Below are 24,812 nucleotides of genomic sequence, written 5' to 3' on the forward strand. Positions count from 1 at the left end.
TGGCTGAACAGTGAAATACCGTTACCTGATTTATTTGTTCAATCGAGAGAGCATTTAAAAACACAAACGTCATTTAGGGGTCGTGATACAAGTCATTTAGAGTACTCTTTTTCTACTTTATCGGAGATATAGGACGGGGCCAGGCTCGAGCTGTCGCTCTCACTTTAAGCCCCGCGCTGTATATCTGAATCAGCAGAATTTGAGTACTCTAAATATAACTAGTATGCTTACGCTATATAAATCCTTAGAACACTTTGCAGAAATTGTTGGGTATTGATTATATAGAGAAAAACTGACGGAAGCATAATAAATACATTGTATATATACCAAGGAGACGAGAAAGATCACCCCACCCTTCCCCCCACATCCGCCACGAAATAGGATTTTCGAGTTTTTACAGCTCGTCTACTCTTTTGATCCGATTTTTAGAAACTGTTGCTATGGGTCTGCATGTATAACAATTTATACGTGAAAAAAGCAAACCTAATAGAATATTTTTATAAAATTTTCCATTTCTGAATGCAATATAAGTATAAATGACTTACATATGCATTGTGGTATTTCACCTCTCCACTTAGACCCATCACAATACAAAGTACTATTTCCAATTAACGTTAAGTCAGGCTTGCAGGAATACATCAAAAGTCCGTTATTTAGCTTTGAGGTTATCATCATATCTTTAGTTTTCTTTAAATTTGGGCATTTTTCACCTTCCGCTACAATAGATCAAGATGAAATAAAATTGTGCAATTATAGTGAAAAACGTAATTGAAGAGGTAAAAATTCATTCATTATCGAAAACATACCAACGCAGACAGGCGCGGGGTAAGTCCATTCTTCATTTTTACAGAGAGCAAATTTCGCCCCGTAAAGCATGAATCTTTTGTTACAGCGAAATCTAAGAAGACGACCCCTACTTCGTAATCTAGCTTCTCCATTTTCAAGATCTAGTTTTTTGCAATTATAACGTCCTGCTGTAAAACAAATACTTGTGCATGAGAGCTGGTCAGATATTTTTTAAACTTGTATGTAAGTAGTCCTTGATATTTTTTACGTTTTTCTAAAATAAGATAATGGAAAGCATACATATATCATGTTGTAAATTTTGAATTTACCTGCGACCGGGTAAACTCAAAATTTAGAACATGACACATTTATTTTATTTGTCCCAGCTTCTCAGAAAATTTACTCCACTCACTTGAATGTTAGAAATAAAAAAAAATAAAGAAAAAAGAAAAAAACAGAGATAATTAAGGTCGACCTGGAATAAAAAAACAAGTATATACTGACAAAACGTCAGAAATACTCAAGCTGTAGAAAGTAAATTCAGATGTTTCAATAATATCCTAAAATGCTTTAAGATGAAGGATATGGAGTTCAATCTTTTGTTGAATAATCTACATGTACACGAAACAAAATTCATACATTGAATTTAATTAGAAGAAATATAATGAATCGTACTACTTTTTAAGATGAAATTACGTCAGTGACACACTTGCAGGAACATTTTTATAGACCATAGTAACGTTGCCGTTTCTAATCTTAATTTCATGAAATATTTTTTTATGTAGACATTTAGTATACTTAAAACTATATACTTTTTTGTATTTTTTGCTTAATGACGTACATTACATTCAATATCAATCTAAATAGCTTGCTACGAGCAAGTTTTTCAAAATGGAAGAGGAGGGGGGGGGGGGTGCCGGGCTCCAAAATCCACGTGACTACAGATTTATCCATCGTTGCAATCCACGGCCGAAATGTACGATCCTCTCCTACTCCGGACTGTGGCTTGAGACGATGGGGTTTACCTAGCTGAGCGGCATGTCCAATACCTATTCCGTACGAATTCTAAAGAAGTTTTCATAATATAGGTTCCGTTACAAAAGCTTAAGATAATACGAGAATTTAACTATGATTTTGTGCTATTATTTTACTGTCACTCAAAGAACACAATATTTGCATTCCGTGGGGGAGGGGGTACAGCCATACATTTTCTGGCCATGCATTGTAGAATTTGTTGCGATGGGGGTAACCTGCGTCACCTTTCAGAGTCTGAAGTGGACTCGTCCAAGGATGCTATGTCGGCGACTGTAAAAAGTTACCTGAGATTCCTACGCAGAGGAAAGCGCGAACTCTCTGTAAAGAAACTGTTGCGGCTGAGGAGCGTCACTCATTGATCATTCGCCATAGAAAAGAATCCGATATTTAACACTTAATATCTTTGAATATACTGACGTTTTCAAGATAAGCTTCATTTTTGTTTCTAGAAATATTTTTATCTACGAAAATAATATATTTTTGTGTTTTTAAACCGAGTAATTCGATGACCTAGCATCGTTTTAGATAACTCAAAGCCCCTCTAGGGCTTGAGTAAATATAAGAAATACCCTGGTACCTATTTCAAGAAAAGTAAGCTGAAAGTCTAGAATAAAATTCCCAACTCAGTGAATTTTAAATTTTTGAAAAGTAAAAATGTCTTGACAAAAATAATATGACACCACTTTTCTGTAACCACCAGGGATTCTTTAGAAAAAAAAATCAATTCAGAACAATGTTTTTTTTTAAACTATCAAATTAAAGAAGGGTTAATATAAAACTTACCTCCGACGAAAATTTCGGTTACAAGAAATAAAGTTAGTATAATTCCAATATAAGGGATTTTCATATTTATACCGTAGTTTGCAACTTCAGTAAAAAAGATATCAAAGTACAGTAATATGTAAGTTCACAACCGGAAGTAGCAAATTAAAGAACGATGAGTTTTTAGATGGGGATTCAGCCTTTAAGTAGCAATTAAGCATTTTGACATCTCGCTTCTTTAGGACACAGTCTCGACAGGAAAGAGACCATAAAAAACAACAATTATAGGAATAATTCAGCTGCTTTCTGCTTTACCTTTTGACTAAGCAAGAGATAAACATAAGTGACATCCAATCATTCATTCATTCATCTTATATTTCCTCTATAAAGAGATGCAGAATTAAATTAATATGTACAATTCATATAATATTTTCAAATAAATCATAAGCATACAGTGAACGATTGTATACAAATGTCACATTTACTCTACGGAAGCTATATACATGAGAGCGCTGCACATAGCCGTTGGTATTGTGCGCATGCACAAACTAACAGTTTCGACTTCAGAATCCCGATGTTACTTACCTGAGATAATGATGAAAGCGTTTGAGGTTTGCGCCACAGAACAACTAGAAAAGGTCCGTCTCACAGAGACCACACAGTACTGCTCCAAGGCCAATATCAAATGAATTATCAATTTTTCAATTGAGTTAGTCATGTAAGAAGTCCAAATGTATCATATAAAACTTAGATGTATTGATTAAAACTATTTTAAAAATGTCTTGATTATATCAGGTAAATGCTTTCATTTAAAATAATAAAATTCCTCTGCAATATAATGTTTTCCAATTTTAATTATGGTGACAGTTTAATGTTTGTGAGGCGCTTATAGACTGCATTAGTGTGTGGTCACTTACATCAGGAGCTGTGTCTGCAACAGCCAGTGTATCTGTATCATCTAGCGATGGTGTTGGAAAATAGTCTGGTGTTTAAGTTGAGTGATGGAGATTGTCTAAGCAGAGTTACAAGAAGATGGCCCACTGGTATGAGCGAAAGGCTCGTCTGTGTATAGTACTGCTGAAAGAAAAGCCTCAACCAGGATCATGTTAGGATCTATTTTTATAAATCGGATCGGAAATATTTCCGTCGCTTTAAATTAAGACACTACGTACATTGGATTTCTTTTTAGATGCAGACCAAGCCTTTTCAAATACCTTTAGAAACTGGAAGTGTCCTTCAGCAACTCTGTTGTGCTGATAAATGAATTTACTTCTTTGCCCCATCCAGTTTTCAAAGTATTAAAGAAGGAACGGTCTAGCGGCTGTGTGCAGTTGCTGGTGTGGCTTGTTAGCTCTGTCAATGTTTGGCAAATACGTCTGCTGAAACCATAGACGGGCAATGCCATCCTTCGTTCAACCACTCTCAGATACTAGCAATTTTGCATCTTTTAGTACAGACTCCTTTGGAATATTTTCTATTCCATATCCTTGTAGAGTCCGATGTGTTTTCCATGGCATTACGAAATGAGTTGGAATTGTGGTTCCGCTGACGGATGGTTACACATAATTGCATCAAATTTTAACCCTACATTTTTTAAGTCAGAATTTTTAGCTATAGGTTTTCTCCCATATATTTATATGTCAAGCAGAATAGTGTTTGCTGCCACTTTCGCCCACTTCAATTCTTGAATATATTAATATGTAAACTTGTTTGAAAAATCACATATCTCAAAATCTTTGTGGGCGACGGTGGCAGAATATTTTTCTGAAAGAAAATATCAATGAAATTAGTGACTTCTGCAACTTTTTAAGAATATACGGGAAAATGCACAAGTAAATGACGTCACAATAAGAATTTAGGAGGTCATTCTCGAGAGGGACGTTAAACAATATACAATCAATCAATCAATCATTGTAAAACAAATGCCTGAAAATATATTTGTATTTAGTATAAGTTAATGTATACTTCATTCTGTAGTGATACACCTCTTCAGCACGAATAGGTGATATCACCTATTCATTTCCAACAGGCGATATCACCAATTCGAATAAAGTGATATCACCTTTTGGAAATGAATAGGTGATATCACCTATTTGAATAGGTGATATCGCTTTTTGCCAGTAAATATCAAAACGGTGTCTCATAATTTTTGATTTTCTTTCAGGCAAACTTTATTTTAGGTATATTAAATATGCAAGTTTCGAAATTGTCTCCCTTGGTGCGCTCTTGGGTGGGGCAGATATTCATACATTGAAGAGGGAAGAGATCCAAGAGATAATTATGGACCATCTGATCATTGCACATCGGCAATCTTAATAACACACTGATTTTTTCCCTTATTAACTAAAATTTAAGAAAAGGTTTGTACAATCAAGATTTTTTTTTTACTTTTCATAATTAAGACTACGACGGTTCTTTCGTTTTCAAGTATACTAACTGAAAGTAGATTTGTAAATATGCATAGTTGAGCTTGATAAAATTATCAAATGCATAATTGCTGAACATTATTATCTCTCTATAAGATGACATGATTTTTAAAGCAATAAGCTATAAGCTAATACTACCTATTCAAGTGTTATGACAAGGGTTAAAGTTTTTAAAAAGCAGGTCAAATTCTAAAGTCAAGAAAGAAAGGTCAAATTTGTTGATATCCGAAGAAAGCTTTTGTCACATGTAATACACCTATGAAATATGAAAGCTCTAGTTATGACCAAAATAAAAGTTTTTAAAACTATCATGTCAGTGTCAAAAACATTAAAACCATCATAAAAGTCTTGTCACAATGAATACATATATGAAACATGAAAGTTCAAGCACCAATAGATCAGAAGTTATGTCTAAGGTTAATTTTGGTAATTTTTCGTAAATGTGTGTCCAGGGTACTCGAAGAAATGGTATTGTCCAAAGAAATACATTATAAATATAAAAGACATAGCCCCATCTACTCAAAAGTTATGGGAAAATCAAGGTTAAAGTTTTAAATTAGACAGACCGCCGGACAGAGTAAAAAAGCATAAATACCCCGAATCCCATATTACTGGGGCTTAACCCACCTCGAGCTCCTTTTTTACATGCATAGTTCAAGTGCCAAACGTTAACTATACTTTATTCCTAAACGTTAGTAAAATCTTTAAATCGATGTAATATATGAGATGAATTAAAGAAAGAAAAAGCAATGACTAGTTTTCATTTAAAACATTTTTAATTACATATTAATTTTTTAATACCCAAAACACACACAAAACATGAACAGCTCTGCACTGTTCCATAATTCATTTATATGTCATAAACTTTATCCTATAACAGCACCGTGAAGAGCAGTTGGCGATAGGAGGTACCCAGAAAAGGTACAGTAAATATTATTATCACTGCCTCCATAAAGGTACGAGCCATGGTTTTGCATAGTTAGATACACGGTATCGCCGACATCCAGTTCAAGAACGGCGGAGTTACTCCCTGGTCCATAGCCTCCTGCAGCATGAGCATAAAGAGAATTGACGTACATTTTGTTATGATAGAGCTCCACCCACTCAGATAGTGCTCGTTGAGCCAGGGCGTGGTAGTGAAAGGCATAAATTCCAGCTACTGGGGCTGTAAATATCCCGGTGTTGGTGCTATAGCTGTTTTGTTGATTAAGGAAAACCACATTAAATACTATCTTGGAGGATGAATGCTCGTTATGGCTTAGGCCAACGGAGAAAGCTACTTCCGATTGTAAGTCATAACCTAGAGAATGGAATGATATTGCTTTATCGTTCTTTAATAATAGAAAAAGTATCAAAGTTAGAGTATATCATCAAGAGAGTGAGCAAAAGTCTCAGTTCATAAGTGCAAAAATGGTCCTGATCCTGAACTAAAACACATTATATTTATAAAAAAAAGGATGAGTACGATTTAATGTCAATGTTAAAACGAATACATTCTCTGTGATTAACAACAAAAATTAAAGATTAGGGAAAAAGAAATTACCACTTCCGTAAATTACTGGTGACAAAAGTGCTCCACAGAAGGTGGTATAGTATTCATCATCATCTCCATACAGTCTAGCATCCCTACCAGGTCTAGCTTTTATTTTGACGGTTTCTCCCTTTCTGAGGTGCAGAACAGCTGTGTTACCTGCGTCAGCATAATATCCACCCGTATACCCATACGATCCCAAAATATAATGGCTGTCGTGAAACAGCTCAAGCCAAAATTCCTGTTAAAAGGAGACAACAGAAAGGTCACATGATGGTGAAAATTTGAATTATTGAACAAAAATGTTAAGCTTTGCATTTCATACGCTTTTAGCAAAAAAGATCAATAAAATGCTAACACTGCTTTCATAAGACAAGGCATGGAAATGAAACAGGTAAGTTCCCTCGATGGGGGAGGTAAAAGTTCCCGTATTACTATTGTATCCACTACCAATATTTGTAATGACTTTGTTGTAATTTAAAACAGATCCACCACTTAGAGTAACATTCATGGTTAGAACTGCTGAAAATCCTACAGGTCCGCCGTCCAGTTCTATTAAAAAAAGGATATGTCTGAGAATTTTCCTATAATGCACATAAACACTTTTGATTGATTGATTAAAAAATTGTCACTGTCATTTCATTAAACAAATTAAACTTCGGAATTGATACATTTTGAAAAAAATTAGACAATGTTATATATGCAAAGGACATGCATTGATTTTCATTTTAAGTGTACACGGGGGTCACAACAGGGAAACAAAGTGAAACATATCACAGAATTTCCTCAAGACCGAAATAATTTATGAAATTTGAAATATTTTGTGTCGCCAAAACATAGAGTACAGACTTGCCAATCTTAGAATTTCATACACAAGATATATGTCATAACCACTGCATAATATATCTATTCATTTATAGATAGGCAATCCTTGTGTTCTGTATTTTCTAAAACAAAATGTGCGTTACAGGTAATGAAAATTAGAATAAATATGAAAAAAAAGTTATTTGACCAATTTTGTGACCTTACCGTGACCTTCGTGTAAGCTATTACTTACAATCAAACAACAGGTTTTTTCCCTGATCTATAATTGTACCGATTTGAGAGATATCCCAAATCTAGGTTCAGAAAAGGTCATAGCCTATCTTTTCCTTAAATGACGAAGCACCTAACATGTATTCTCAGTATGCACCAAATATGTAGTTCTTGGAAACAGGACAACTTAATTAAATTTGCACCATAGGTGCACCTTGGTACAAAATAACAAATATAGTATTAGAAGACTCACACTGGCACGCTGTTGCTATTGAGACAGATCCATGAAATTTGGCCACTTTGCCATTTTGGCCAGAGAAATTACATGAATATTAATATTATTTTATTAGAGATGTTACATACAATCATAACGATAAAAATAAAAGTTCATACATACCTAGGTTGTCGGCAAACAGAAGTTCCCCGGTAAACGTGTTGTAAATCTGATTGGTACGTCCATACAGTGTATGCACGGAATTATTGTGGGCTTTCACGTATACTTTGTCACCGATGTTCAAATGTACTATGACGGCGTTTCCAGCGTCTGCATAATCGGCAACGTTGTAGGCAAAAACTTAGAAAAAGAAACAGGAATATCAAACTCAAATCAATTCTTATACTTATTATATAAAATTTTGATTTGCCTAAAACGGATAGAACTTACTCGATGCAATTAGATGATCATTTTTCATCATTTCGAGCCAAAGTTTAGAATTTTGTTCAGTGAGTCCATAAAATGAAAACGCATAAATCCCAGGTGTCTTGCATATAAAAGACCCTTCAGAATCAAAGCTGGCTCCAATATCAGTTATTCTTTTATTGAAGGAAATTTTTTCGCCACCAATTGTCGAATGGAGGTTTAATGTTAGCCCTTTTGTGAAAGCTGTTGGATCTTGGTTGTTTCCATGTTGGCTTTGTACCATTACAGCTAAAAATAGAGTTTTGATATTTTTTTTTCTAAAAAATAAACACATCGATGTTTGCATTGATAAATGGTTTCTGCATGCAAGCCATATTTAATCGATTAGATATTAAACCTGTTGTTACAAGAGTTGATATCCAAATCCACATTGCATACATCTATCTTGATACCTAGAAAAAAAAAACCCACACGTTTATAATTCTTAAGAATTTTTAAGAAATTGTACTGTTAAAAAACCAATAAATGATTGAAATAATGATGAGCGTATAAAACACAATTAAACCTGAATATATAGCATTCAAATGCGTTAAATACTTTTTATTTACAAAGAAAGCATTTAGCATATTGAGGTTAATATAAAACGAATATGGAAATAGCATGTCTTAGTGTGACTGACATGTTTTATTTACTGCTGTAACAAATAAATATTTTATTCCGATGGTTTTAAGATTGAACAAATCAATTTTTGATCTTACTTTAGTAAATAACCCTATATTAAATTTTCATAGTTTTGAAATATAAAACCCTTGAATATTGAAAGTGTGTATATATAGAAACTACACATTAAAAATTTTAATGACTTATGAAGACTGAAATAGAAGTTTTCAAAATCAAAAATTGAGAGTGTTTACACTTACAAATCTTTAAATTCTGTCGTCAAAGAAGTGTGCCTCGTGATAGTTGATAAGAGCTAAGGACAGGAACTAGGGTTATTCACGTAATTAAAACAACTGCTTCCTATATTTACCAGAGATATGAAAAAAATTTGTAAAGGAGTAGAATTTGGTTTGTTTTGACCTTAATTAATGCAATGCAATCACGGTAAGCAATACAGAGTGCTAATAATTTATGCAGTTCTCACAACGAATAATTTTTCTTCCGATATGAACATAATTTTATTTTTCTTATAATCACAATTCCCTTTCTAAGGAAGGTATTCTTCAGAAACATTTGTTAGTTTTGAATATTTTTAACATCCCAAAACGCGATAATGAATTATCATATCTACATTTGATTCCGAATCTTCATAAAAATCCTTACAAACAAGGATACATTGCGGGTTCCAGTAAATATTCAACCAGGTCTCTTTCTTTACTTCTCACTAAGATATTAACAGTAGTGAAGTAGAAACTTCAAAGTACTATAATGCAACAATATATTAAAAAGCTGTAAATCAGATTTGGATACTTAAAAATTGCAAGGAAGGCTTGGAAAATTTGAGTCAACACGTTGCCGTTAGACCCTGGCATATTCCATTCAATATCCGTTGGCTGACTGTAGTGACGTCTTTACGGAAATTTGAAAAACCTTATGTTTAAAAATCTCTCAACCAATCACATTCAGTCATTTTATGATAAACAATTTGTAATACGTGCATTTGAGGTGGCAACTCCATCCGGATCCGTATCTGATAGTTTTTAAAAGTTTTAATTTGATTAGTGCTTCTCAATGAGAGAAGCAATCTCACAGACATTGTTTGAAATTAAGAAATGTTTTATTTACAAAGACAATTTCACAAAACAAAAGTATTTCTTTGTTTAAAATGCTGTTAAAGGCAAGGGTGATTTTTTAATTATGTACTTTTCGTACAATTTAACAATTTTTCAACATTTTCGATCGTAAAATGAGAAAATTAATATTTTTAATTGGCAGTCGTTGATTCTAAATAGCAAGTTTTTTTTAAACTGCAACAACATCAACAATTTATATATTTTCATTGTAATAACATTGATCTTTATAGCATACAAGCTTTACAGGTTGTCTATCTATTTTTTCCCTTTATTGTTTTAAGAAGGTAACGAAATCAACCGAGGTTTGTCGCATGATTTCGGCGGCAGAATTGAAGTTTATGGGACAGTCGAGTGTCAGGTTAATTAACCCTTCAGTTTGTAGGATGTATTCTAGTAAAGAACTAATGCATTAATACAAAGTTAAGAAATTCTCAAGAAAAATTGAGAGCCACTCTCTGTAATGACTTGAAATTTTATATGGGAGCTGTGTCACTCATAGTCTCAGAATTTCTCCAAACTCTCTATGGGAAAAGTATTTGATACCCTAAACTAATTTCGGGCAAAATTTAGTTGCTATGTGTTATAGTTACCATGACAAAATGTCTAACTTTAAAAAATGGCAATTTTTAAACATGTTTAGAGTCCCATAGTTAAAATTTGCGGCAAATCAAACAACTGGAAATGACTGTTTCCAACCGCTCGAGTCCCTATGCCTTAAATGCATGATAAACATGTTTGGTAGATCAATTATTACACACGTTACTATGGTAACAAAGTATTCAAAAGTTAAAAACAATTATTCATTGAATTTGATAAAGTCATACACGTAAAGATAAAAAGCAATAATAGGATGAAATGTGTCCAAATAAAAGAGAAAAGAGCCTTAAAGCATATATCAAGAACAAAATTATGATATTTCATTTTGATTGGCAATGGTAACCAAGGTTTTTATACCATAGAAACCCTTAAAAGTTACACTCTATGTTTAAATCTGACCCTTTCTTTTATAAAAGCACATTTCCTTATAACTGATGATCATTTTTAAAGGTGTTGATGTGGTCCTAATAAACCCATTGTAAAAAATTCAATTCAGAATCTTTAAATAGGTCGTTAATATTGAAATAAGAAGAAAAAAATATGCTTAAAAATCTAAAAAAATATTTTGTTTCTTTAGATACGTACCAATATATGTAGATTCCCAAAACTTTTATATTTGATATTTATTAACGGCAAACCGGACTTTTAATTTTGATTATCATTCAATCTAACAGGATGCAAGAAGCTGGCAAGCGCGATTTTAATTTGATTAAAAATTTACAGAATCAAACATTTTCCCTTCCTGGTTACCATAGCAACAATGTTGTTTTCTTCACCAAATTTTAATTTATCATATGATATTCAACTTTAGCTCTACTAGATAGGTACTATTCAAGGTGGGTCATATAATATGTTTCTTGATTTAAGTGCAAGTGCATTCTTAATGCAGCCAAAAAATTCACTTTTAACAACCTGGTATGTTGTTTCCTTGGTAACACAGCAAAGTAGCAATTAATCCCAATTTTTTTATGGTGTTGTGATTGCAAGGACCTAAGGATGCATATTTGCCAGTCTTCTATTTTCATGTTTTTCTTCAAGACAGTAGCATTAACCCAGTCTTAGTTACTGAGTATGCTTGGTTACACTGTGTTACCGTGACAACCATAACGTTACATACACAATTATATTGCTTATACCTATATACTTAAGGTAAAATATTTTTATTGTTTTTCTTAAGTTGTTGATTGAGTTTAAGCATGTTACATCTACCATTAGTAAATACTGAGCGTTTTACAGCATAATTCACCAAATGTACCCTTGGTACATGTAACCACTTATTTAGAGATATGTTCCAAACAGTTCCTTTACAGTATAAGTGGCAACAAGGTGTCAAAATCTTAGTGAAAATGGGTCGTTTGCTTTTCCTTGCCTTTATCAAGACTCAGTAAAGTTTTAAAGAAGCTGAAAATCTTAATTTTTAAATCTTTTACGGCCGTTACCATGGCAACAAAGTCAAAATTGTATATTTGATGTATGTTTCAGGTGTCAAGTACTAATAATGGGCGAAGTTTCATCAAAATCGGTGACCATGCGTGGCATCGAAGTTTTAAGTGTTCCAGAGAATGGCTCTCATACGTTCTGATAGGCGTAGGTCAGTTTACTGTTTTAATTTGTTGCTTAAGACGGTAAGCGTTTTTAAAAGCTATACTTTTATCCTCATGAAACTAAAAGTCGGCAAGTGATTTTTTACTGTGTATTTAATCGTATTAAATTTATTAAACGCAGTGATCAGGGAAAAGCACGTGTCCAACAAACCCATGACTGTCATTTATTATATATCCATACATCACAAGCCCAAACGGCAGCCTTTCTACAGAATTTGTGGCCAGCACTCCAGGTTTGAAATCCATCACACCAACAACTGTACACGTTCCTTTGCAGACCAACAGTTCAATCCAAAACTTTGTAAAGTTTGTTAATTTTCGTACAATTGATTTCAAGATTCTTAGATGAATAACTTGGAATAATTATTATGCAATCTTTTGTCGAAACCTTCGGGAACAACAACTGGATAACTGCCCAGATACTGATGTTTTCCAGATACAGTGACCATACATTTTTGTAAGTATACTCTTTATTGTAACAATTCGGTATAGCAAAACTAGTCACAAGCTAAGAAGTTGATTCTGAAACTCAATTACATCAATTTCGTTACCTTTAACAAGAAAGCCATGACAGCTTTCTCTGATGTAGTCGTTGACGTATTTCCTATAATACTCGGTGCATTATTTAACCAGGAAAAGAAAAACCATGCGGATGTGTGCCCCTTATTTTCCAACATTTGGAAGTACAATGTCGTAATTGTCAAATCCTTTTACAGAAGGAATCTGCTTTATTAGCTTGCTACAAGTTTCTAAATATCCCAATCGATTGCAAAAAATTGCCCTGAGATTTAACGTGGCTGATAAGGCATACAACAACAAAAAATTATTTCTAACAAAAATTCTCCAGAGCCTTTATTTATGGATTATAAAGGTTTTAACATGTTACAAAATATATTCCTTTGATTGCTTAATGTCCCTATAGAACTTCTTTCACTCATATTGAGACATGGCCACTTGGCGGTGAACAGCTGCAATTATTCAGCTAGTGATGAGTGAAAGATTTTGTTTTGCGCCAACACTTCGATTTAATTGCTGAAAATTAAATCGCGTTATTAGAGAGACCCATATTCGGGGTTATCGGGTCATTAGCATTTCCCCGTTTTTTTCAACTTTTGGTATTAGTCAAATCCTCAGGACTTCCTTTTCCGTTAGAGAATGAAGAGGAGCAGACATATCCTGCATCTCAAAATAAAAAATTGTTTATTTATTTTATATTGTGTTAAAAAATTCATGTTATGCATGAAATTTAAGGAGAATGTTTCTAGCAAATTTTATTTTCGTGTGTATTTGCATCATTGTGTACATGACGTTTCGGATGTTTTTATGATTTTGAAAAAACCACATGTATGCGAAATATAAAACAGAAAAGTCGTAACGCTTAGTCAATATTTAAGCAAAATATAATAATAATGATTTTATTAACAAAATTGTCTAACTCGTAACGATGAGTCAATATTAAAAAAAATAATAATAATAAAAATAAATAATAACTTTATTATTAGGCCTATTTCTATATTGCATTTCTTATTCCAAAGTTGGTAGTTTCAGAAAATGCCTAGAGTTAAACCCGCTGCCAAGCCGGCGAAGCGGAAATCAGCACCTACGAGTGGGTCTAAACCAAAAAGTGGGATCAGTCGAATTTACAGAAGTTTAGTCAGAGGAAAACATCCCTATACAGACATTATTGTTACCATGGTTACTACAAGTGTGGTTACTTTTTCCACTAGTCCCAGCAAGGAATCTGATGCCAATCATGTTGATACAACAGGTAATGAGATCGATGATATGCGATCTATATAGTTTGTGGGCAAATGCTACAGAATAAATCAAACAAAAATGTTAAGGGCGAATACATTGATTTACATGTAGGACAAGCTTCTATTCAATCCGGTCCCGATGGTTGATAAGCAAACACTAACAGTCTCTAATGGTCAAGTAGTAATTGAACCGAAATGGGTTACAGTTAAAATTACAAATGTACAGCAGTGGACTGATGCATTTTTGATTTCTCTTCAGTATAATTATGCCACAGTACACCCTACAGAGTTTCTTTTTTGGTTTGTTTAAATACATCCACACTGTTTGTCTAGGGGCTAGCAGGTAGGCTGTCAGATATAAGGTGGAAGTTATATAATGAGCAATTTCAAATGAGAATTGCAAAAATCTTCAGGGGGGGGGGGGTTAAATGCTATGACTATTATCGGGTTTGTGTAAAACAGCAGTGCCATTATTTACATAAATGTTTGAACTGTAGCGGGCCTGATCCATGTAAAAAAGCCAGTCTGCTTAATATCAATATGCTTCTAGAGATTTTTCAGGTCAAAGATACCCATTATAATACAGGAACCAGGGACATTCATCAAGACCACCCCAGCCTTGATCATGATTCCCAAGTGCACCACAATTTGCAGGACCTAGGTTATTCCCCAGTTAAAGTAGAAGTTCTGGTAGCTTATTTACAAAACTCTGATTATAATAGTAAGAGTTCAGGAATTTTGCCAAAGGGGTTTTATGAAGGTGTCTAAATTACAATGGTCCAAAGGGTAGCTACTATTGTTTTAATTTAAAGTCAGCTAGAGAGAATGAGCTTGGAATTCTAAAAATAAGTTTTAAGAGGCCGTGTCAGTAACCATTGAGTATTGTATATAAAGTGAGTGGAATGTGAAAAAAAATATTTTGCTTTAACATTTGGGTGCATGGAAGTATAGATGAATGTCCTTTCAAACATGAGTTATTTGGGTCACATCTTCCTTGTTACCATAGCAACGGTGATTTTAATGCTTGAAAAGTGTGAAATTTGATTATTGATAACCCTGTCAAAATTAATTACAGAATCAAACTACGTTTTTCTTAATTTCAATATACATGGGAGATTTAATTTTTCCCATGTTTATTTTAAAGCATTTGGGGCCTACTTTGCTTTGTTTCTACCAAATGCTGTAAAATCAAAATGATTTTTATAAATATTTTACACGAAAACGCAACCAAACTCTATCATAACCATACATGCAATAGAAACTACGAGCTTTGAAGTTATAAATCCAATAATAAAAAATGGTAGTTGGGTACTCTATAGCAAATAATTTGATTTAGAATGTACTACAAATATGAAAACGCGTGAACGATTACCTCCCTTTTGTGGAACTCTCCTGCTGATAAAGAACCGAAAGTTGCTGTTGCAGCAGAAGTCGGAGAAGGAAAACACCATGTAAAGATGTATAAAGCAGGTCTTGTGCGGTTACAGAGGACATGACAGCATCAAGAGTTTGTAGGTGACTGAAAAGTACTATTTATAGTCCGAAATATCTGACGTTTTCCTGGCTTTTTAACTATTTCTATATTTTACGTGCGAGGAAAACGCCAGAACCGGCGCCTTTACGAAAACTGGGAATTCCAAGCAGCGGCATTCTCGGGTGTATTTTCGATACTTGCAATTACTTGTCAAACTCACAATTTATCAACAGTACAATGCCTCTAGTACTTACCAATATAGTTTTTATGGTTTGTTTGTAAATATATGATCCGATGGAAACATTTTCTCTGACTGTCGAGATTTGTTTTCATTTCGTGCGTTTACAAATTTAAAAAAAATATACAAGTCCTGTATCGAAATCAAATGATGAGTGATTATTTTCTTTTCATTAATATTGTCAAGTACTAAAAGCATTGTGCCATTGATAAATTGTGACAACGGCATTTAATGCGGTTCCCAAGTATGGGAAATCAACTCTGACTGGAAATGGCGAAATTTCCAGTTTTCGTAATGGCACTGGTTCTGACGTTTTCCTGGCACAGAAAATATAAAAAAAAAAAAACTGGATAATGCCAGATATTTCAGACTTTATTATTTAGAGCATATTCATCAATCACTGATAAGGTCAAATTGGTAGATTTCCACTCATGTATGTCTGCGTATTAGTGTTCTTTTGATAAGTAATATTTCAAACAATATTTCTTAAAATTCATAGCCATACCCGCTATACCTCATTATCTCAGGTCTATCAATATATATTTTTTCGGAGAGCTACAGTTCTGCAGCTACACTAAAACAAGATGATAAAACTTGAGGTTGCTAATATTGATTTGAAAAGGGGAAGGGAAACTAGGATAACAGACTCAACTCTGGTTTCAAAATTTGCTCCTGACCCTTAAAGTGGAGGGGAGGGGAACCAGGATTTATAAATTTTAACTACAGGAAATTTTGACTTCCCAAATAAGTAAGGAGTGGGTGGGGTGCTATTCCTCCTAAGCCCTTGATCAGGTTGGGCACAATTTCCGAATACGATAATTCTGAAAATGTGAGACTAAATATGTAATATCGCGATTACCTCGCAGTTATCTAACTTACTACCACTCTTTTGGGGGGGAGTCGAGAAAGCTCGAATCTCACGAGATTACAGGGGCACAATGGCATTGTTTACAGTAGTGACAATCGAATGATTTGAACAATTTTATGCCGAAAGTACAATGTATTGCCAAGAATTGAATTCCAAATAGTAAATTGTCAAATAAGGAAAGTTTAGATTATTTTATCAGCTTTAAAATGCCATGATTTTCAATGAAAATTTAATGAGAAGAGCCCCCTTAGTTAAAAATATCGTAAAAAATGTAACATTGAAGGATTAGCTCCTCTCAAAAATTAATTAGGCTGGTTCAGCGATTGTTAAGGACGGTATTCCACCAGGATTTTTTTACTTATCTGTCCTCAAAAATTCTACAATGATCGATCGCATTGTATTCAATAGCACATTTGTCCCAAGCCAACAGACGTTCCCTACCTCCATCGCGAATTAGTTCCACTAAGTTAAGTAATCGCGATATCAAGTATTGGAGTATCCCCTTTGTCCAGTTTAATGTCTTAATATATCATATCCCAGTCACTATATATGCTATAGGCTCAAGTAAGTTTGTAAACAGGTCTAAAATATTTTCAGGAGAATCATGATGATGATCAGTTGCAATGTGAACTACCAAATAACCATGAAGTACAAGCAGATCCAATTAATGTGGAACAAATAAAGGTTTGTATTGAAATTTTTACATGTACTGAATTATTATGCCCAAAAAGCATGAACATATTTTTGTTTGTCCTTTCTGTCTATCTGTTGTCAGCTTTAACCTTTACCATGACTTTTGAACTGTGAGATCATATTTGGTATACATAATCCACTAATTAAGTTCTTTTAGATTACACCAACATCAGTAACCTTTAGACCTTGATCTTTTTGCTAAAACTAGCTTTTCTATATTTGTTGACGCTGGGGGCATACTGTTTCACAAACTTATCTTGCTTTAAATTACTTTAAGCATCAGCTTGTTTATTATAAAGAATCAGCAACTATATGCAGTAGGGTCATGTAAATTTGTAAACAGATATGAAATACTTTCAGGAGAATCATGATGATGATGAGCTGCTATGTGAACTACCAAATAACCATGAAGTACAACCAGATTCAAAGCATATGGAACAAATAGAGGTTTGTACTGAATTTTTTACATGTACTGAATTGTTTGGAACTACTTTGAGCATCAGCTTGTTCTTAAGAGCCCAGCCTCAAAGAGTACCGGTAATCACTTTGTTCATCCATTTCTTTGTTGAGAGATAACTCAAATGCTATATGTCCTGGAAACTTCAAACTTGAAAGGATTGTGACTCAATAACTTAAATCCATTTGACCTATGAACTTCATATTTTAAACCCAGACAAGAAGCCTAAAATGGGCCCATATTGCTCACCTGGTCTTCTGTCAAAGGTTGTTAAAGACTGATATCACGAGGCACATTTGTGTCATGTAAACTGTGCTTTTGAGGCAGGTATGAAATGCATTTCAGATAAGACAATTTCATTGAAGTCTACTGTGACCTTAGCATTGAAGTTTGACATTGAGTTAGGGTCATGGCACACCACCTTATCATTAGGAGCATTGTATGCCAAGTATGAAGCTGTTCCATGAGGCATATAGAAATACAGACCTGAAAACTCCATCAAATTTTACCTTGACCTTGACATTGAAGGTGTGACTTTGGCTCAGGGCTGTGAAACACTGTCTCAGCATGAGTATTATTTGTGTCAAAATGAACTTGTTAGGTCTTTCCACCTTTCTGTGGAAAGACCTATTGAAATGCTTATGTTTTTTATTCTTTTTCTGCCGGACTTTTGAAACCGCAAGACTTATCCGAAAACCTTATAGTTCATGATATTGGATATTTAAAGTTATTCCGAAAAATGACCCAAGAAGTTTGAACTTTGACCCCTTTCAAAGATATCGCCCTTTACGCAAGAAATGCTTGTTATCGCTACTCCTCCGAAACCGTAAACCTTATAGGTATGAAACCTTCAACAATGTCTTTGACTACTTGAGAGGATCTTTCAATCTATTCATTGCGAAAGGATCCATAGACCCCTTATATGAGTTATTGCCCCTGAAACTTTTTGAATTTTACAAATAATTGAAAATTTTAAAAACAAGAAGTCGTTAAGACATGGGACCAACTGCATATGACTCATTGACCTTTGACCTTAAAATTTATGTAAAGGTCAAAGGTCAAGGTCATTCCAAAAATGAGAAATTAAGCTATTTAATCTCTTTCAAATTATATTATCTGTCTGTGCATCATTAAAATGCACTCTTAAAACTATTTCAAAGATTTCATTCTTGTCCCCTAAGAATAACCCTTTTAAAAGTTATATCCTTTTGTGTGAAAAGCCTTGTTATCGCTACTCCTCCGAAACTGTAAACCGTAGAGACATCAAACCTTCACTAATGTCTTAAGGGACTTTAGGCCTAACTTCACTGTATAAGTGCAAAAGGATCTGATGACCCTTATGTGAGTTACTGCCCTTTAACTTCTTTGTACTTACTATTAGACCTTATAACTTGAAAACTATAAGTCATAGAAGCATTGGGTCAATTGCATTATTACCCTTGACCTTTGACCTTGAATATTTTTCAAGGTCATATGTCAAGGTCATTTCAATTTTTTTTAATTTTAATTTTTTTATGCTTAAAGACAATTCTGGTTTCTTAGTCATGGAAATTAATTTTAAGGAGTCAAATATAAAAATTTGAAATTCAAAGAAGGTGGAAAGACCTCTTATTGTTCTGTGAACAATAAGTCTCCTAGTTTTAAATGAAGTTGTTAGTTGGATTGATTTTGTATCTTTCTTTTGTAGGTGGAATCAACTTCAGACGACAAATTTTCCAAACACCTTGTGAAAGTCATCTGAATGCCAGGATTCTCAAGAGCATGAAGATAGTCCATTACATAGGAGGAAGACCTTGATTATGTATCTTGATGCCATTGGTGAAAAGGCAGAAGTCTAACACTGACTGTGAAGAAAATGACTTGACAGCTGAAGGGAACATGAACAATTTAAATCAGATTTCTGATATGGCTCTTAAAGCAGTGAACTAAAAAACATTTTCTTACTAAGTTTAAGATTTTGATATCAAAGTTTTTGGAAGGGGGATATAGGAATCACCCTGTTTGTTTGTCCATCTGTCTGTGGACAACACTTGGATTATACTGCTCTAGCTCTAGTTGGTTAAAATAGATAATATCTAAAATCAAATGTGTCATACTTCTTGTTTATTGTGCATAAATGTACTCTGAAGAACATACTGTATAAGTAGAATTTTTAGCGAGGATTTAATTTTGGCATTATTAGAGATGGTGCTGACATCGCTAAAATTGAATATTGCTAAAAATCAATGTCTTATTATTAGGTCTTTCCACCTTTCTGTGGAAAGACCTATTGATTTGCTTATGTTTATTATTATTCCTATTATTTTTCTTCCGCTGATTTTTTGTTTCGACATTTATCGAAAAGACTTTTTGTTCATCGTAAAGGTCATTAAAAGTTAGGAACAAATTTGACCCAACGCGTATGAACTATGACCACTTTCGAAGTTATTGCCCCTTTCGCAAGAAATGCTTGTTATCGCTACTCCTCCAAAACCGTAAACCGTAAAGGTATGAAACCTTCACTAAAGTCTTCGACTAATTGAGAGGACTCTGGAATCTATTCATTGCGAAAGTATTCGGTGACCCCTTCAATGAGTTATTGCCCCTGATACTTTTTGAATTTTAAAAATAATTAAAAATTTTCAAAACGAGAAGTGATAGAGACATGGACCAACTGCATAAGATTCATTGAGCTTTGAGCTTAAAATTCATGTAAAGGTCAAAGGTCAAGGTCATTCCAAAATTGAGAAATTAAGCTCTTTTTATATCATTTTTGTCTCTTAACGTATACAAACTGTCTTAGCATCATTAGTATGTACTCTTAAAACTATTTAAAAGATTCAATTCGTATTCCGTAAGATTGACCCTATTAAAAGTTATTGCCCTTTGTGCGGAAAACCTTGTTATCGCTACTACTGCGAAACCATAAACCGTACAAATATGAAACCTTCACTAAAGTCTTCGACTAATTGAGAGGATTCTGGAATCTATTCATCGCGAAAGTCTTTGGTGACTTCTTCAATGAGTTATTGCCCCTGAAAGTCTTTGAATTTTAGAAATAATTAAAAATTTTCAATACAAGAAGTGATAGAGACATGGGACCAACTGCATAAGATTCATTTACCTATGAGGTTAAAATGCATGTAAAGGTCAAAGGTCAAGGTCATTCCAAAATTGAGAAATTAAGCTCTTTTTATATCCATTTTGTCTCTAAACATATACAAACTGTCTAAGCATCATTAATATGTACTCTTAAAACTATTTAAAAGATTCAAATAGTATTCCGTAAGATTGACTCTATTAAAAGTTATCGCCCTTTGTGCGGTAAACCTTGTTATCGCTACTACTTCGGTACCGTAAACCCTACAAATATGAAACCTTCACTAAAGTCTTCGACTAATTGAGAAGGTTCTGGAATTTATTCTTTGTGAAAGTATTTGGTGACTCCTTCAATGAGTTATTGCCCTTGCAAGTCTCTTAATTTTAGAAATAATTAAAAATTTTCAAAACGAGAAGGTATAGAGACATGAGCCCAACTGCATAAGATTCATTGACCTTTCAGCTTAAAATTCATGTGAAGGTCAAAGGTCAAGGTCATTTAGCTCTTTTTATATCTCTTTTGTCTTTCAACATATGCTTAATGTCTATGCATCATTAATATGTACTTTTAAAACTGTGTCTTAGATTTCATTCTCGTCACTTAAGATTGACTCTATTAAAAATTATTGCCCCTTGTACGAAAAGCATTTTAATTGCTATTGCTCCAAAACCGTAAACCGCAAAGACACGAAACCTTCTCTAATGTCTTATGGGACTTTAGGCAAAACTTTTATGTTCAAGTGCAAAAGGATCTGGTGACTCCTTGAATGAGTTACTGCCCTTAAATGCTTTTGTGCTTAATATTAAACCATATAACTTTTAAACTATAAGTCATAGAGACATGGGGTTAATTACAATGTGAACCTTGACCTTTGACCTTGAATATGACTTGAAGGTCAAAGGTCAAGGTCACCAAAAAAAAAAATTCATTTTCATTTTTTTTCTTCTTTTAAGCCATTCCTGGTTTCTTTTTTATGAAATTTAATTTTAAATAGATAAATATTAAATGAAATTGAAATTCAAAAGGTGGAAAGACCTCTTATTGTTCTGTGAACAATAAGTCTCCTAGTTATTATTATTTTTCTTCCCGGACTTTTGAAACCGCAAGACTTATCAAAAAACTTTATAGTTCATGACATTGGATATTAAAAGTTATTCTGAAAAACGACCCCCCATGTTTGATCTTTGACCCCTTTCAAAGTTATTGCCCCTTTCACAAGAAATGCTTGTTATCGCTACTCCTTCGAAACCGTAAACCGTAGAAATATGAAACCTTCACTAAAGTCTTCGACTAATTGAGAGGACTCTGGAATCTATTCATTGCGAAAGTATTCGGTGACTCCTTCAATGAGTTATTGCCCCTGAAACTTTTTGAATTTTAGAAATTATTAAAAATTTTCAAAACGAGAAGTGATAGAGACATAGGACCAACTGCATAAGATTCATTGAGCTTTGAGCTTAAAATTCATGTAAAGGTCAAAGGTCAAGGTCATTCCAAAATTGAGAAATTAAGCTCTTTTTATATCTTTTTTGTCTCTTAACATATACAAACTGTCTTAGCATCATTAATATGTACTCTTAAAACTATTTTAAAGATTCAATTCGTATTCCGTAAGATTGACTCTATTAAAAGTTATCGCCCTTTGTGCGGAAAACCTTGTTATCGCTACTACTGCGAAACCATAAACCGTACAAATATGAAACCTTCACTAAAGTCTTTGACTAATTGAGAGGATTCTGGAATCTATTCATTGCGAAAGTCTTCGTTGACTTCTTCAATGAGTTATTGCCCCTGAAACTTTTTGAATTTTAGAAATAATTAAAAATTTTCAAAACGAGAAGTGATAGAGACATGGGACAAACTGCATAAGAATTATTAACCTTTGAGGTTAAAATTCATGTAAAGGTCAAAGGTCAAGGTCATTCCAAAATTGAGAAATTAAGCTCTTTTTATATCTTTTTTGTCTCTTAACATATACAAACTGTCTTAGCATCATTAATATGTACTCTTAAAACTATTTAAAAGATTCAATTCGTATTCCGTAAGATTGACCCTATTAAAAGTTATCGCCCTTTGTGCGGAAAACCTTGTTATCGCTACTACTTCGAAACCATAAACAGTAAAAATATGAAACCTTCACTAAAGTCTTTGACTAATTGAGAGGATTCTGGAATCTATTCATTGTGAAAGTATTCATTGACTTCTTCAATGAGTTATTGCCCCTGAAAGTCTTTTAATTTTACAAATGATTTAAAATTTTATAAATGAGAAAGTGTAGAGACATGAGACCAACTGCATAAGATTCATTGAGCTTTGAGCTTAAAATTCATGTAAAGGTCAAAGGTCAAGGTCATTCCAAAATTGAGAAATTAAGCTCTTTTTATATCTTTTTTGTCTCTTAACATATACAAACTGTCTGAGCATCATTAATATGTACTCTTACAACTATTTAAAAGATTCAATTCGTATTCCGTAAGATTGACCCTATTAAAAGTTATCGCCCTTTGTGCGGAAAACCTTGTTATCGCTACTACTTTGAAACCATAAACGGTACAAATATGAAACCTTCACTAAAGTCTTCGACTAATTGAGAGGGTTCTGGAATCTATTCATTGTGAATGTATTTGGTGACTCCTTCAATGAGCTATTGCCCTTGAAAGTCTCTGAATTTTAAAAATAATTAAAAATTTTCAAAACGAGAAGGTATAGAGACATGAGCCCAACTGCATAAGATTCATTGGCCTTTGAGCTTAAAATTCATGTAAAGGTCAAAGGTCAAGGTCATTCCAAAACTGAGAAATTAAGCTCTTTTTATATCTCTTTTGTCTTTCAACATATGCTTAATGTCTATGCATCATTAATATGTACTTTTAAAACTGTGTCTTAGATTTCATTCTCGTCCCTTAAGATTGACCCTATAAAAAATTATTGCCCTTTGTACGAAAAGCATTTTTATTGCTATTGCTCCAAAACTGTAAACCGCAAAGACATGAAACCTTCGCTAATGTCTTATATGACTTTAGGCAAAACTTTTATGTTCAAGTGCAAAAGGATCTGGTGACTTCTTGAATGAGTTACCGCCCTTAAATGCTTTTGTGCTTACTATTAAACCTTATAACTTTAAAACTATAAGTCATAGAGACATGGGGTTAATTACAATGTGACCCTTGACCTTTGACCTTGAATATGACTTGAAGGTCAAAGGTCAAGGTCACCTAAAAGAATTTTCATTTTCATTTTTTTTTCTTCTTTCAAACCATTCCTTGTTTCTCTTTTATGAAATTTAATTTTAAATAGATAAATCTTAAATGAAATTGAAATTCAAAAGGTGGAAAGACCTCTTATTGTTCTGTGAACAATAAGTATCCTAGTTTGTAATAGCTTCTTTAGTAAACATTTTAAAATCGCTAAAATTACTTCTGGCTAAAAATAAAATACCAGACTTTGGTAGAAATCGCTAAATTTGCATCTCGCTAAAATTTCCACTTATACGATATATTATTATTTCTAGCAAAGTATATCTGTAAGATAATTGACAGTACACTTAAGAAAAAATTCAGTCTCAGAATCAGGTACAAGATATGCTGTAATGGTGCCTAGTTGTGTCGCCTGCATAGCAAGGGGACTCCTAGGGATCACTTCTCCATTGTCTGTCAGTCTGACTAGCTGACCATCAGTCTATCTGTCTGTCACAATTTGATATGTCATTCCTGACTCCTGAGACACACATTTTCAATGGAAAACTCTTGTTTTACGTTTATATCTGTGATACTTTTAGTGAGCATTGATATTTGACCAGTTGATTGGTCTTTGATAGTAAAATAAGATAAAACTTGAAATATAAAGTTGCTGTAAACTACATTTTCACAAGCCTTGCTGATGTTAAGGTTTATTTTCATTTGAATAAGTATAAGGTTGTCTTGTGTTTAACAGGCACGACTTCTCATTATACCCCCTGTAAACGAAGTTTGTGGGGGGGGTGTATATAGGAATCAGCTTGTCTGTCTATCTGTCTATCCGTCCGTCCCTCTGTCTAG

The 24,812-nt window shown here is 33.6% G+C and overlaps 1 protein-coding gene and 2 long non-coding RNA genes across 5 annotated transcripts; 1 reads left to right on the top strand and 2 right to left on the bottom strand.

The window, feature by feature from the left end:
• Positions 1-521: 521 nt before the first annotated feature.
• On the bottom strand, positions 522-2,729 carry LOC134248756 (uncharacterized). Of its 2 annotated transcripts, none has more exons than XR_009988123.1 (3): positions 2,605-2,729; positions 807-971; positions 522-716 (listed from the first exon to the last, which is right to left on the bottom strand). It is a non-coding gene; the product is annotated as an uncharacterized LOC134248756 (long non-coding RNA). The 2 variants fall into 2 exon arrangements; XR_009988124.1 differs by having other exon boundaries at positions 807-974.
• Positions 2,730-5,847: 3,118 nt separating this feature from the next.
• LOC134248757 (uncharacterized) lies at positions 5,848-8,643 on the bottom strand. Its single transcript, XM_062731151.1, has 6 exons — positions 8,613-8,643; positions 8,240-8,503; positions 7,973-8,149; positions 6,899-7,092; positions 6,553-6,781; positions 5,848-6,309 (listed from the first exon to the last, which is right to left on the bottom strand). Exons 2-6 carry the CDS (start codon positions 8,496-8,498, stop codon positions 5,876-5,878), a joined length of 1,293 nt encoding a protein of 430 aa, XP_062587135.1. The 5' UTR covers positions 8,499-8,503; positions 8,613-8,643; the 3' UTR covers positions 5,848-5,875.
• Positions 8,644-15,380: 6,737 nt separating this feature from the next.
• LOC134248758 (uncharacterized) lies at positions 15,381-19,413 on the top strand. Of its 2 annotated transcripts, none has more exons than XR_009988125.1 (4): positions 15,381-15,481; positions 17,144-17,230; positions 17,600-17,686; positions 19,384-19,413. It is a non-coding gene; the product is annotated as an uncharacterized LOC134248758 (long non-coding RNA). The 2 variants fall into 2 exon arrangements; XR_009988126.1 differs by having other exon boundaries at positions 15,384-15,477.
• Positions 19,414-24,812: the final 5,399 nt, after the last annotated feature.

Source organism: Saccostrea cucullata, unplaced genomic scaffold (assembly GCF_032062105.1).
Source record: "Saccostrea cucullata isolate Sc308-1 unplaced genomic scaffold, CSIRO_AGI_Scuc_v1 ctg1822, whole genome shotgun sequence".
NCBI classification, from domain to species: domain Eukaryota; kingdom Metazoa; phylum Mollusca; class Bivalvia; order Ostreida; family Ostreidae; genus Saccostrea; species Saccostrea cuccullata.